At 43.3% G+C, this 13,904-nt stretch overlaps 1 protein-coding gene across 1 annotated transcript in view; it reads left to right on the top strand.

The window, feature by feature from the left end:
• Positions 1–13,904, top strand: part of LOC124612850 (glutamate receptor 1-like) — a 502,148-nt gene that overhangs the window by 321,443 nt on the left and 166,801 nt on the right. Inside the window, exon 5 of the mRNA XM_047141279.1 lies at positions 6,906–7,038. Within this exon, the coding sequence (XP_046997235.1) occupies positions 6,906–7,038 (133 nt within the window). The remainder of the gene's footprint in view (positions 1–6,905; positions 7,039–13,904) is intronic.

The raw sequence follows: 13,904 nt of genomic DNA, 5'->3' as shown, positions 1-13,904 counted from the left end.
TTCGTGGACGAGCTCCTATCGAAATCACGGAGACAATCAACGCAAAGAAGCTTAAAACATGGTGTCAGAAGCATAAATCCAGGACGGCTGATCAGTGGAAACACTTCTATTAGTCCGACGACTTAACGTTCTCGTTATTCCCAACATCGGGCCGAGGTTACGTCTGGAGAACGCCGAAAGAAGCTTACGATCCTGATTGCTTGAGTCCAACGGTTAAGCATGGAGGTGGAAGTGTGATGGTGTGGGTAGATATATCATGGTATTCTGCTGGTCCCATCATTACTCTCAAAGGCCGTGTTACAGCCAATGATTATGTGAACATATTAGGTGATTCAGATGTTTCCCAACTATGGTGCCATATTTTAGTACGATAATGCACCCATTCTCACAGCCAGGACTGTGAAATCGTGGTACGAGGAGCATGCAACTGAAGAGCAGCGTATTCTCTGCGTAAAACAGTCCCCGGACTTCATCAATATTGAGCCATTGTGGTCGGTATTGGGGCACAGACTCCAGAGCAGATTTACCCCTCTCCCGTCACTACAGGAGTTAGAAGAGGTTCTGATCGAAGAGTGGCATAACATTCCGTTGGAGACTATACAGTCATTATATGCCTCTATTCGGAACATAATCGCTGCTATATTACTGACAAATCGGTGTCCGACCCCTTAATAATAAACTATTCCCAAGTAGTACAGGTGTTCACATTATTTTGCCTAGCCCCTGTGTACCTAAATACTCGAAAAATATCCCTTAACAACTTTTGAAATATTATCAGTGAAGTTCTGTGTCACCCGGTATATATATTTGTATTCTGATTTTTTGATTTTTATTTGGCGTGATACTAAAGGTTCTACAATTGGGCCATGGACCAATGCCGGAATGCATACCACGTGTTAGCCAAGACTGATCATGTAAGCAACATTTTATTATTTCGAAAGTAATCACCTTATCTGTAAGTATATTTATCCCACTGTGAGACAACACGGTCAATTACTTTGTGGAAATCTGTTTGTGGCTGCATACGCAACCAAGATTGTATCCGGATGTGTACCTCTTCGTTCGAAGCTTATCAGCGGCCACGAATGTTTCTCTTCGGGTCCCCAAAAGTATGGAATTCCTGTGGGGAGAGATCGTGACTGTATGGAACATGTATAACGGCTCCCCAGCAAAACTTCTGCTGCGTAGCCGAGACAACATTTGTAACATGTGGGACCCCCTTACACATTCTCCATACAACCCTGATCTCTCGCCATACGATTTCACTAGTTTGGGAGCCCTTAAGAACGATATTCGTGGCCGTCAATTTGCTTCGGACGAAGATGTGCACGCCTGGATACAACCATTCTACAGTAGGCAAATGAAAACATTTTTTCATTAAGGCACTGACCATCTCGTTTCACAATGGAGTCACTGTATTAACATCCATGGTGATAATTTTTGAAGTAATGAACATAATACTTATTGTGGTGTGCGTACTGTAAGACCTTCGGTACACACACCATCAGATTATTTGACTTGTCGCTCTAACGAAGTAGGCGAGTGTCAGCAATATGTCTCGTGGTCTTATCGTGGCGTGTTTACCTTCTGCCGTTAGGTCAGACGATAGAAATGCCACTTGCACGCTTAGAGTAGCAGATTGACGGTGACCAACTTTAAACAGAACTTGATTAATTTTCACACACATTTATTAAAATAATAAAAATCACAGATATTACGTAACTTGATTCTGGATGCTGTTTACAATTGACAATCTGAAGTTCCTTTGGTCTTGGTACATTAATCTTATTCTCACATATCTCTGATACTTGACAAAGTGTCTATTCATTTATCTTCATGCCTATGTACAGGAATATAATCTTACTAGGCGCAGACTGTAACTTGACTATAGACTAATGCAGACTGACTAATCGGAGGTCTGTACACTCGTTATAATACCTCGCGCTTTCAGGTATCACTGCGCGAGTGTGATCCGCGAGGAGAAAAGGTTCTACGTTAGCAGCAGTCTCATTGGCTGCGTTATATATTAATATGTGGATCGGTGGAAGCAGAATTTGGTCCGTCTCTAAGACAGCGCCATCTCGTAGTGCGGAGATGGACGAGCGCTGCGCCTGCGCTGTTGTGCTTAGCGGGGCGCACTCTATTGGGAAAGTCGTGTACGTGCTGACTACACGGAACTATGTACACAACACTTATCTTTTTCCATCTATATTACTTCCATTTCACTACTCCTTACGTATCCAGAGAGGTACATATTTCGAGGTGCTATTTCCGTTAATTTTTAACGGACAATTCTGTGGCGACGCAAGCAATTATAAGGTTTATGGCAGCTGATTTACACATTTTTTTAACTGTTTACTTTTCAGGCATTAGTTTAAGAGGACATAACGTGGGTGAAATTTGATGAAATTGTAATGACCACTGTCTCGGCGTCACGATAGCAGCTCTCATAAACGTTAGGCCTGCTGTACCAAATCTAAGGAAGCACAGAACAATAATATCAACCACCGAAAATGTTGACTTTGACCACTGACGTACGCAATATATTCCACTCGTATTTATCATATCATTAGCTCTTGTTATACGACTTTTCATGTCTTTGGAAGTCATCAAAGTTTCCTTATAGCCTTCTTGTTTTAATTTTTCCCTTAGATGTGTTACTTCGGTTGAGCATGCGTCCTGTATTGCGGAGAATGGGCGGACCATACATTGACCTTTGGTGGCTGCGTTAACAATGTAACATATTACTAGTTAATTTTTGTCTCAGAATAACCTCTAGCAATGCCACGCCCGACGTAATGCATTATCTATACGCTACTACTCGTCTATTCAACATCCCGCCAATAATGGCGTGCCACGGCTATCTTTCAGCCCCAGCAAAACTCTTTTGGCATCTCGTTCTAATCTGTGCTGTAACTACGTAGACCACGTATTTAAATCTGCCTTAGTAATTTATGCAAAACATTAGCTTCTCGCGGCATTTTTATTGACAGAACGATCTACTGGCGAATGGCCGGTACGCGGTATCGAACGGACAAAATATTGCGGAGAGCAGCCATGTCTCCACCAATAAGTGCGCTGACGATCTGACATCCTGGAGGCGTGCGAGTGACGTAGCCCTTGGTCCATGGAACTTTGTACTTGTAGAAGGAGTTGCCATAGGCAGTCAATTCTCGCTAGTAGTCGCAAACTTTTACATGGAGCATTTAGAGAAGGGAGCCCTACATTTAGCAATGAGCAAACACACTTGCTTTTTCCGTTACCTGGGTGAGCCAGTCTTTATTTGGACACAATGAGTTGATCACACATATGGATTCGAGACATCCCAACATCATCTAAGTTACGGCGGAGGTAGAGGATGTTGGAGCAATCCCCTTACTGAATGTTCTGCTTGAAACAAGAGCATATGACATTTCGAGCCACAGAGTTTATTGTAAGAGAAACACACGGACTTATACCTGTACACGGACAGCTGCCACGCCGGCCGACGTGGCCGTGCGGTTAAAGGCGCTGCAGTGTGGAACCGCAAGACCGCTACGTTCGCATGTTCGAATCCTGCCTCGGGCGTGGATGTTTGTGATGTCCTTAGGTTAGTTAGGTTTAACTAGTTCTAAGTTCTAGGGGACTAATGACCTCAGCAGTTGAGTCCCATAGTGCTTAGAGCCATTTGAACAATTTTTTTTGACAGCTGCCACCACCCGGCAGAGAGGAACAGAGTGCTCAAGACACTTGTACACAGGGCTCATAATCTCTCGGACATAGAACAACTCCCATGAGAAACAGACCATCTGTAACCATCTACCAGAAGAGAGGATGGCTATGCAGAATAACAGAACCGACGAGTCCTATGCTCCGCTACAACACTACGACAGAGAGAGAAGAAGAACAGGATAAAGAAGTGACCGCAGACTCTATCCCGTACGTTGCCCTTCTATCGAATTATTGGAATGATCCTGGACTAGAACTAGCACACGAATGAGACGATATAGCATAAATAGAGTTTTGGTGTACTACACACATCAAAAAAAGTTTTTCATCATCTCGGTTCCGAGAATTCCGGAACCTGTACAGCAGATTGCAATAGAGATCAACATAAACATCATTTACGGTCTTTTTATTGCTCTTGAAAACTACACATTGCATGTTGTACCACCATACAGCGGGACCTATAGAGGTGGTGGTCCAGATTGCAGTACACATCAGTACCTATAATACACAGCAGCAATTCCTCTTGCATTGATGCATGCCTGTATTCGTCGTGGCACACTATCCACAAGTTCATCAAGGTACTGTTGGTCCACATTGTCTCACTCCTGAACGGCGATTCAACGTAGATCCCTCTGAGTGAGTCACGTCGTCCTTGAACAGACTTTTTCAATCTATCCCAGGCACGTTCGATAGCGTTCATGTCTGGAGAACACGCTGGCCACTCTAGTCGAGCGGTGTCGTTATTCTGAAGGAAGTCATTCACAAGATGTGCATGATGAGGGCGCGAGTTGTCGTCCATGAAGACGAATGCATCGCCAGTATGATGCCGATACGGTTGCACTATCAGTCGGTGGATGGCATTCATGTATCGTACAGCTGTTACGGCACCTTCCATGACCACCAGCGGCCCACATTACGCCAGCCCAAAAGAGCAGGGAACCTCCACCTTCCTGCACTCGCTGGACAGTGTTTCTAAGGCGTTCAGCCTGACGGTTTGCCTCCAAACATGTCTCGGACTAATGTCTGGTTGAAGGCATACGCGACACTCATCGCTGAAGAGAACGTGATGCCAATTCTGAGCGGTCCATTCGGCATGTTTTTGGGCCCGTCTGTACCGCGCTGCATGGTGTCGTGGTTGCAAAGATGGACCTCGTCATGGACGTCAGGTGTGAAGTTGCGCGTCTTCCAGCCTATTGCGCACAGTTTGAGTCGTAAAACCACATCCTGTGGCTGCACTGAAAGCATTATTCAACATGGTAGCGTTGCTGTAAGTGTTCCTCCGAGCCATAATCCGTAGGTAGCGGTCATCCACTGTAGTAGTGGCCCTTGGACGGCCTGAGAGGGGCATGTCGTCGACAGTTTCGTCTGTATTTATGTTCTCCATGTCAAAACAACATCGCTTTGGTTCACTCCGAGACGCCTGGGCACTTCCCTTGATGAGAGCGCTTCCTGGCACAAATTAACAACGGATGCGATCGAACTGCGGGTTTGACCGTCTAGGCATGGTTGAACTACAGATAACACAAGCCGTGTACCTCCTTCCTGGTGGAATGACTGGAAATGATCGGCTATTGGGCCTCCTCCGTCTAATAGGAGCTGCTCATGCATCGTTGTTTACATCTTTGGGCGGGTTTAGTGATACCTTTGAACAGTCAAACGGACTGTGTCTTTGATACAATATCCACAGTCAACGTCTGTCTTTAAGAGTTCAGGGAACCGGGGTGATGTAAAACTTTTTTTTGTGTGTGTAGCCGCGCGGGATTAGCCGAGCGGTCTGGGGGAATGCAGTCATGGTCTGTGCGTCTGGTCCCGGCGGAGGTTCGAGCCCTCCCTCGGGCATGGATGTGTGTGTTCGTCCTTAGGATAATTTAGGTTAAGTAGTGTGTAAGCTTAGGGACTGATGACTTTAGCACTTAAGTCTCATAAGATTTCACACGCATATTTTTATTTATTTTGATGTGTGTATATCCCCCGTCACATCGGAAAGGAGTATGTAGGTCAAACGGTATGCCCACCGTGAATAAAAGCTGCTCACCTATTTACTACAGACATTTACGTCGGTGGCTGCAGTTCACTATTTGTCCGATTTTAACGCTATGGAATAACACTGTACCAGACTTTTGGCACTAACATCCGTGTTGTAAAGGAAGTCGCTCGGTGAAAAGATGGTGAGTGGTCAAAATATGTACTAGATTGGTGCCCAGTTAACCAAAAAAGATTAAGGGGGAGGCCACCGGACAGATGGTGCTGAAAGACAGCTGGACTGAACTTACAACGGGAAGCCCAAGATCGGCACAAATGGAAGAATCTGTAGGGGTCCTAATTTGCTCGTCAAATAGGCCGCATCACCAAGTACTCGAATTGGCTGATGATGATGATGAACATGATCATGAATTCACATTAGGATTTCTATTTTCTTTTCGTGGATCACTTCACGCGCATTTTAGAACATTCCAATAAATAATTCCGAGGTACCGCTGCTTCATGGTTCAGTTAAAGGTGAGCAGGTCATCGACTTCCGTTGCAAACAAAAACAGAATCCAAGCACATTCTAGGTTTCAATTTTCTGTCTGGACCTTACTGTCGCAGAAATAACAGTATCTCTGTCCTCTATTTCTGATCAAGGATTGCAGAAGGTTCTCTTCGATTGTGAGGCAAATGCTAAAACTGAAAATCCCCTGTACTGGATTCCATCCAATTTGGCATTCACTCCACCCGTCAACCAGCCCGCCTGATATTTGGATAAAAAATAAATAAAGATGAGAACTTGGTTTTACAATTGGTTACATCTCGAATAGCTTACTCTAGCCTTGATGAGAAGAATAAAACATATTACAAGAAAAATAAAACCGCCTGTGTCTGCTATTTGTGAACTATTTATAAGCCAATTTATTTGCAAGCTAAAGCCTCTTTATTACTAAGCGATTAGCTACGGCTACTGAAGTTCCACGTTCGATTCACGGGAACTACCTTAGGATGTTCTGTCTGGGAATTGCCTGGAACATAGTCTGCTCAGTCGTTTACGGTCAACCGTGAAGCTGAGCTAAAACAAGAGCAGCGACGATTATACAGAAGCCGCTGAAGTAAACGTTCTCCCTCATTATTTTATTATGTCATGTTTGCTGTTGGATACCCTAGGAACATCAGTTGTCAGTAACATTTACTAGTCTACAACTGAATCGTTCTCCTGTTTTCAGGTCTGCTGAGGCTACAGAACATCTACCAGAACCTGCGTCCTGGTCCGAAGGCTCTGAACGTAGCAGCCGTGAAACGAGTCCAGAACGCGTCGGAAGCCATCGACTACCTGCACAGCCTGGAGGAGGTCAGCAGGTACTGCGGCATGCCAGAACTACTCAGAAAAGCCATCGCCTTTTACAGGGTGTACCCTTGCCACATGTATGTAAAATGCTTGACTATTCACTGGAGAAACTGCCGTTGAGGGAACACGCAAATCCATACATATTATAAAAATGTGTGAATATGGTGTCCGAAAGAACAGCTACCATCAGTGACCATGCTGCTCTCTTAGAATGAAATGATAATTAAATCAAGACCCTAAGCTGTCGACACGCATTGCTATACATCAATGGGGACATCTGAAAATGTGTGCCCCGACCAGGACTCGAACACGGGATCTCCTGCTTACATGGCAGACACACTATCCAAGTGAGCCACCGAGGACACAGAGGATAGTGCGACTGCTGGGATTTATCCCTTGCACGCTCCCCATGAGACCCACATTCCCAACTTAATGTCCACACACTACATTCGTAGTGCCCCTGCAAGTTACACTCATTACTCGCGGCAGACAATGTTACCGAGGCCCGTAACAGTTCGGGCAATGCGTGCACATCCAGCACAGAAGAAGGTCAATGGCCAGTTAGCCTTAACTATATAAGATGGTATCTGTCCAAAAGAATAGATACCATCGGTGACCATGCAGCTCCCTTGGAATGAAACGATAATTAAATCAAGCTGTCGACAGGCGGTGATGTTACATCAATGGGGACGGTTGAAAATGTGTGCCCCGACCGCGAATCGAACCCGGGATCTCCTGCTTACATGGGAGACGCTCCATCCATCTGAGCCACCGAGGGCACAGAGGATATTGCAACTGCTGGGATTTATCCCTTGCACAGTCCCCGTGAGACCCACATTTCCGACATGTGCGAGAGAACAGATACCATCTTCTTACAGTTAAGGCTAACCGGCCATTGACCTTCTGTGCGGATGCACACACATTGCCCGAACTCTTACGGGAATCGGTAAGATTATCTGCCGCGAGTAGTGAGTGTAATGGGCAGGGCCACTACGCATGTGGTGTGTGAACATTAAGTTGGGAATGTGGGTCTCACGGGGAGCGTGCAAGGGATAAATCTCTGCAGTCGCACTATCCTCTGTGCCCTCTGTGGCTCAAATGGATGCCGGCACGGTAGCTCAGTGTGTTCGGTCAGAGGGTTAGCTGCGTTCTGTAACAAAAATTAAGTAAATGGATCAACTAAGAACTTCAACGGGTGTCAGGGGACGTCCACCAGGAAGAGATACAACGAACTATGTCAAGAAAAAAAAGATGGATAGAGCATCTGTCATGTAAGCAGGAGATCCCGGGTTCGAGTCCCTGTCGGGGTACACATTTTCAGCTGTCCCCGTTGATATATATCAAGCCTGTCGACAGCTTAGGGTCTTGATTTAATTATTATTTTATTATAAAAATGGATTTATGTGTTTGTGTATGTACCACATCTCGCTATAAACCACTGCAGTGATTTTAACCACACTTGGTACACATATCCCTTACTGTCACATAACAATCGTTATTCGGTTAAGAATCACATGCCTCTCATAGTTCAGCGTTGACGATGAAATTTATTAATTCTGTGCTACTAATTCTATTCGCAATAAATTTCACAGACAGTATTCAAATAGACCACTAAATGCACATAAGAAGTTATATCATGGTACCACACATATGATATGTCATTTCATAAACACTGATGCGCCTGAAAATTGGCCGCCTTATGTAAGACGCTTAAATTCGTTGCTTATTTACTACTAGCTCTATTCACAATAAATTTTTCAGACAGTATCTACACAAAAATATCACCACACGGTCTGCTGCAGAGCGACAATTTCATTCTCGAATTATCCACATTTGCCGCTGAATGAATCTACGAAATTATATTATTGTATGACACGTAGGGCAGGAGATATGGCGTGATAAACACTAAGCTGCGTGAGAAACTTCCACATCATGCATGAAGGTTGAAAACATTTTTTCTTTACTACTAATACACGCCTACAGTCGAGTCAACTTTAAAAAATCCCTACAGCTGGCAATGCTTTTGGCAGCTTTCAGCTGCGAAGCAATGGGTGCAGGCGAAAAGGAGTTGCCATAGTGACGTTTAAAAATTCGAGTTCTACACACGCGAAGCAGGTGTAACCGTACAGAAACCGGTATACTGTACTTACACATTTGTATACAACTCCTGTTTCTTTGTACGACTGTTTCATAATCTAAAATGAGTTTTCACGAAAATATCGATTTTTTTCGATATTACACTGCAAATATATTTAATTTTTTTGTTCTCGTTTCTTGTCGAAGACTGGCAAAATGGATATCTGGGCAGTCAGGAGATAATAAAGCACTCGCACCATGAGCATTGTTTCCAAGCTGAGTGAGAGATACGACGAAGAATAATTCGAAATGATAACACTTTGAGAGAGCAGCGCTGATACATATTGCGTCGTGCAACTACACCTTATTGTTCCCGGTAGGTGAAAAGTCCTCTCCGTTAGAATTGGCCAGAAATTTCCCTGTGTGTATGGTTCTGGATTCCTAGTCAGGCAGCTTACATAGCCACACATACTACTACAATATTCCTCAACTGAGACACGTGCAGTGGAGCGTTTCCAATTTCGTTTCACATATTTTCTATCGGAGACTGATCAGGTGATACTGTGAACAACGGAGAGCGTTTGTACGTTTTTGATGATCCCTGCACATAGCAGCGTGTAACATAACCATCATTAACCTCACCTATTAGGCGTGTGCATAAGTTCGCAGCGTTTTTCCGTAAGTTTAATAACTACAAGAGATACATATCACAGAGGTTTGAGTCATGAATAATATATTTTCCGTCAATATTTGCAACAGCCTGCCAAATCTGGAGTAACTTTTCGATTCCGCAACTGTAGAAATCCATGGTTTTATGGCGAAGAAACCATCGGCAAATGTTCGGAGCGCATTTTCACCCGGAAAAGAAACTGCCTGAAGACTGTTCGCTCGAGAATGGAAAAGGTGAATGGGTGCGCAAGATTAGGTGAATAATGGGATGGAGAATTGATTTCAAGCCCAAATTCCGTATCAGGTCTGAATATGGTCAAAAACTGACCGAAAATGATAATCGCAAAGATAAATTTGTTTTTTTTTTTGCTGTCGATACTGTTTATGTTCATTTTAAAGTACTCAAATCCAGCCTCTGTTCTCCTTGAGATATATTCTCAAAAATTACCCAAACAGAAGAATATCCGATAAATGTTTCAACTTGCCCACTAGTGTCCACCGCTCCACTCACTATATACAAATGACAAAGTAACAATTTGTAAACTCAAACAGCAACAGTAGATGACAAATAAAAGAAAATGGCAGTTGACAAATAAACCCATAGCAGCCGGAATGCCAACACGCAAAACAAAAATGCTACGAACTTATGCACCAACGCATTATTAGCCGCGGCACCTCACAAAGTAAGTTTAGGGAAGCTGTACACAGTTATTAGCTATGAAAGGAGCAATATTGACACGAAAAGTTACCCATGTCGGTCAACTCTAAGCACCTGACACGAGCTGCCGCTTTCCTGGCTATCTTTTCTTTTGCAGTTCAATTACACAATCTGAAATTTGAAATGAAGATGGAGACAGGCTGGTGATAAACCCTCCAATATTTCGTAAAATCACAGTTACCGTTATCAGATAATAGTACTCGGCTAGTATATCGACCCTCACAAATTCGAATAGGCTCTGCCAGTAAATACATTTTGACAGAACTAATTAAAATTGTATACTTTTAACGACATACGACTTAACAGATGTCCTGTCATCCTGTCCCTTCTCCTCCTCTGGGTTTTCTACATGTTCCTTTCGTCTCTGATTCTGCTCAGCACCACATTCTTTACGTTATCAGTCCACCTAATTTTCAACATTTGTTTGTAGCACCACATCTCAAATGGTTCGAGTCTCTTTTGTTCCGGTTTTCCACAGCCCATGTTCCCATACAAGGCTGTGCTCCGAACGTACGTTCCCAAAAATCTGTTCATCAAACCAAGGCCTATGTTTGATACTAACATACTTCACTTGGCCAGGAAAGCCCTTTTTTCCAGTGCTAGTCTACTTTTTATGTCCTCCTCGATAAGTCACTGGTTATTTTGCTGGCTAGGTAGCAGAATTCCAACTTCATCTTTTTCGTGACCATCAATCCTGATGTTAGTTTTCTCGCCGTTCTCATTTCTTTTCATCCAACGAACGTGCCTTGATTTTTCTTTACTTTCGCCTTTCTCCCATTTACTCTCAATCTACACACTGTACTCGTCAGACTGTTCACCTCATTCAGCAGATCATGTAATTTTTCTTCTCTTCTGCCGAGGGTAGTACTGTCATCAGCGAATCGTATCATTGATATCCTTTCACTTCGAATACTAATTCCACTCCTGAACCTTTCTTTTATTTCCATTACTGATTCTTCGGTATTTAGATTGAACATTATGGGCAAAAGTCTATATCGCTGTCTTACACCCTTTATCATCTGAGCACTTCGTTCTTGGTCTTCAAAAATGGCTCTGAGCACTAAGCGACTTAACGTCTGAGGTCATCAGTCGCCTAGAACTTAGAACTAATTAAACCTAACTAAACTAAGGACATCACACACATCCATGCCCGAGGCAGGATTCGAACCTGCGACCGCAGCGGTCGCACGGTTCCAGGCTGTAGCGCCTAGAACCGCACGGCCACTCCGCCCGGCATTCTTGGTCTTCCACTCTTTTTATTCCCTCTTGGCTTTTGTTCATGTTGCATTTTACCCATCTCTCTCTATAGATTACCCCGGCTTTCCTCGGAATGTCGAACATCATGCACCATTTGACACCGTCGAACGCTTTTCCAGGTTGCCGAATCCAATGAACGTACCTTGATTTTTCTTTAGTCTTGCTTCCAGTGCAAACTGCAACGTCAGAATTGCCTCTCTGGGGCCTCTACCTTTCCTAAAGAGAATATGATCGTCATTTAACTCATCCTCAATTTTCTTTTCCATTCATCTGTATATTATTCTTGTAAACACCTTTGATGCATGTGCTGTTAAGCTGATTGTTCGATAATTCTCGCACTTGTCAGCTCTTGCAGTCTTTGGATTTGTGTGGACGGTATTTTTCTGAAAGTCAGATGCTATGTTGCCATACTCATACATTCCAGAAACTAACGGGAATAGTCATTTTGTTGCACTTCCCACAATGATTTTAGAAATTCTGATGGAATGTTATCCATCCCTTCTGCTTTATTTGATCTCAAGTCCGCCATTTTTTTTTTTTTGGTCATCAGTCTACTGACTGGTTTGGTGCGGCCCGCCACGAATTTCTTTCCTGTGCTAACCTCTTCATCTCAGAGTAGCACTTGCAACCTACGTCCTCAATTATTTGCTTGACGTATTCCAATCTCTGTCTTCCTCTACAGTTTTTGCCCTCTACAGCTCCCTCTAGTCCCATGGAAGTCATTCCCTCATGTCTTAGCAGATGTTCTATCATCCTGTCCCTTCTCCTTATCAGTGTTTTCCACATATTCCTTCCCTCTCCGATTCTGCGTAGAACCTCCTCATTCCTTACCTTACCAGTCCACCTAATTTTCTACATTCGTCTATAGCTCTTTTAAATTCTAAAACTCGAGCCACTATGTCTTACAAATCGACTCCCGTTTCTTCAAATACCACATCAGACAAATTTTCCGATTCATAAATACCTTCAACGTACCCTTTCCACCTGTCCACACTCTCCTCTGCATTTTAGAATTTTCGTTGCACTCTTAACATTACAACCTTTGCTTTTAATGTCACCAAAGGTTGTTTTGACTTTCCTATATGCGAAGTCAGTCCTCGTGGCAATCATTTTTTTTCGATTTCTTCACTTTTTCATGCAGCCATTTCATTCCTCAATGAGTTGCACTTCTGTATTCCTGAATTTCCCTGTACATTTTTGTTCTTCTTTCTTTCGTCGATCAACTAAAGTATTTCTTCACAGTTGCCTTTTTGTACATATGTTTTTTTCCAACTTCCGTTATTTCCCTTTTTAGAAGTGGCCACTTCTCCTCAACTGTACTACCTGCAGAGCTACTACTTATTGTTCCATCTATAGCCTCACAAAACTTCAAACGTATCTCTTCATTCTTTCGTATCCCTCTTCCTAGCTTATTGATTCTTTTGACGTATGTCTTAAACTTCACTACTACTACTACTACTACTACTACATTGTGATCTGAGTCTATGTCGGCTCCTGGGTACGCCTTACAATCCTGTATATGAATCGGAATCTCTGTCTGACCACGATGGAATCTAACTGAAATCTTCCCGTATCAGCCTGCATTTTCCAAGTATACCTCCACCGCTTGTGATTATTGAACAGAGAATTCGCTGTTACTCGCTGTTACTTCTGAACTCAATTAGTCTATCTCCTCGTTTGTCATTCCCAGTTCCATGCCACATTCTTCTGTAGCCGTTCTTCTACTCCTTCCCCTACGACTGCATTCCAGTCCCCCATGAGTATTTGTTTTCATCACCCTTTACGTACTGTATTATCCTTTCAATGTCCTCACATACTTACTCTAGCTCTTCGTTTTGCGACGTCAGTATGTATATCTGAACAACCGTTGTAGGTGATGATTTGCTGTCGATTCTAACAAGAACAACTCTATCATTGAACTGTTCACAGTAACACACACTCTGCCCTACCTCCTTATTCATATCGTATCCCACTCCAATCACATTATTCTCTGCTGCTTTTGATATTAATCTAGACTTATTAGACGAGACATCCTTGCCTTCTTTCCATTTCACTTCTCTGACAGATACTATATCTAGAGTGGGTCTTTGCATTTCTCTTTTCAGATTTTCTAGCTTCCCTACCACGTTCAAGTCTCTGATATTCCACACCCTGACT

This window comes from Schistocerca americana, chromosome 4, assembly GCF_021461395.2.
Source record: "Schistocerca americana isolate TAMUIC-IGC-003095 chromosome 4, iqSchAmer2.1, whole genome shotgun sequence".
Lineage (NCBI taxonomy): Eukaryota > Metazoa > Arthropoda > Insecta > Orthoptera > Acrididae > Schistocerca > Schistocerca americana.
This window is presented reverse-complemented; position numbering and strand designations above follow the sequence as displayed.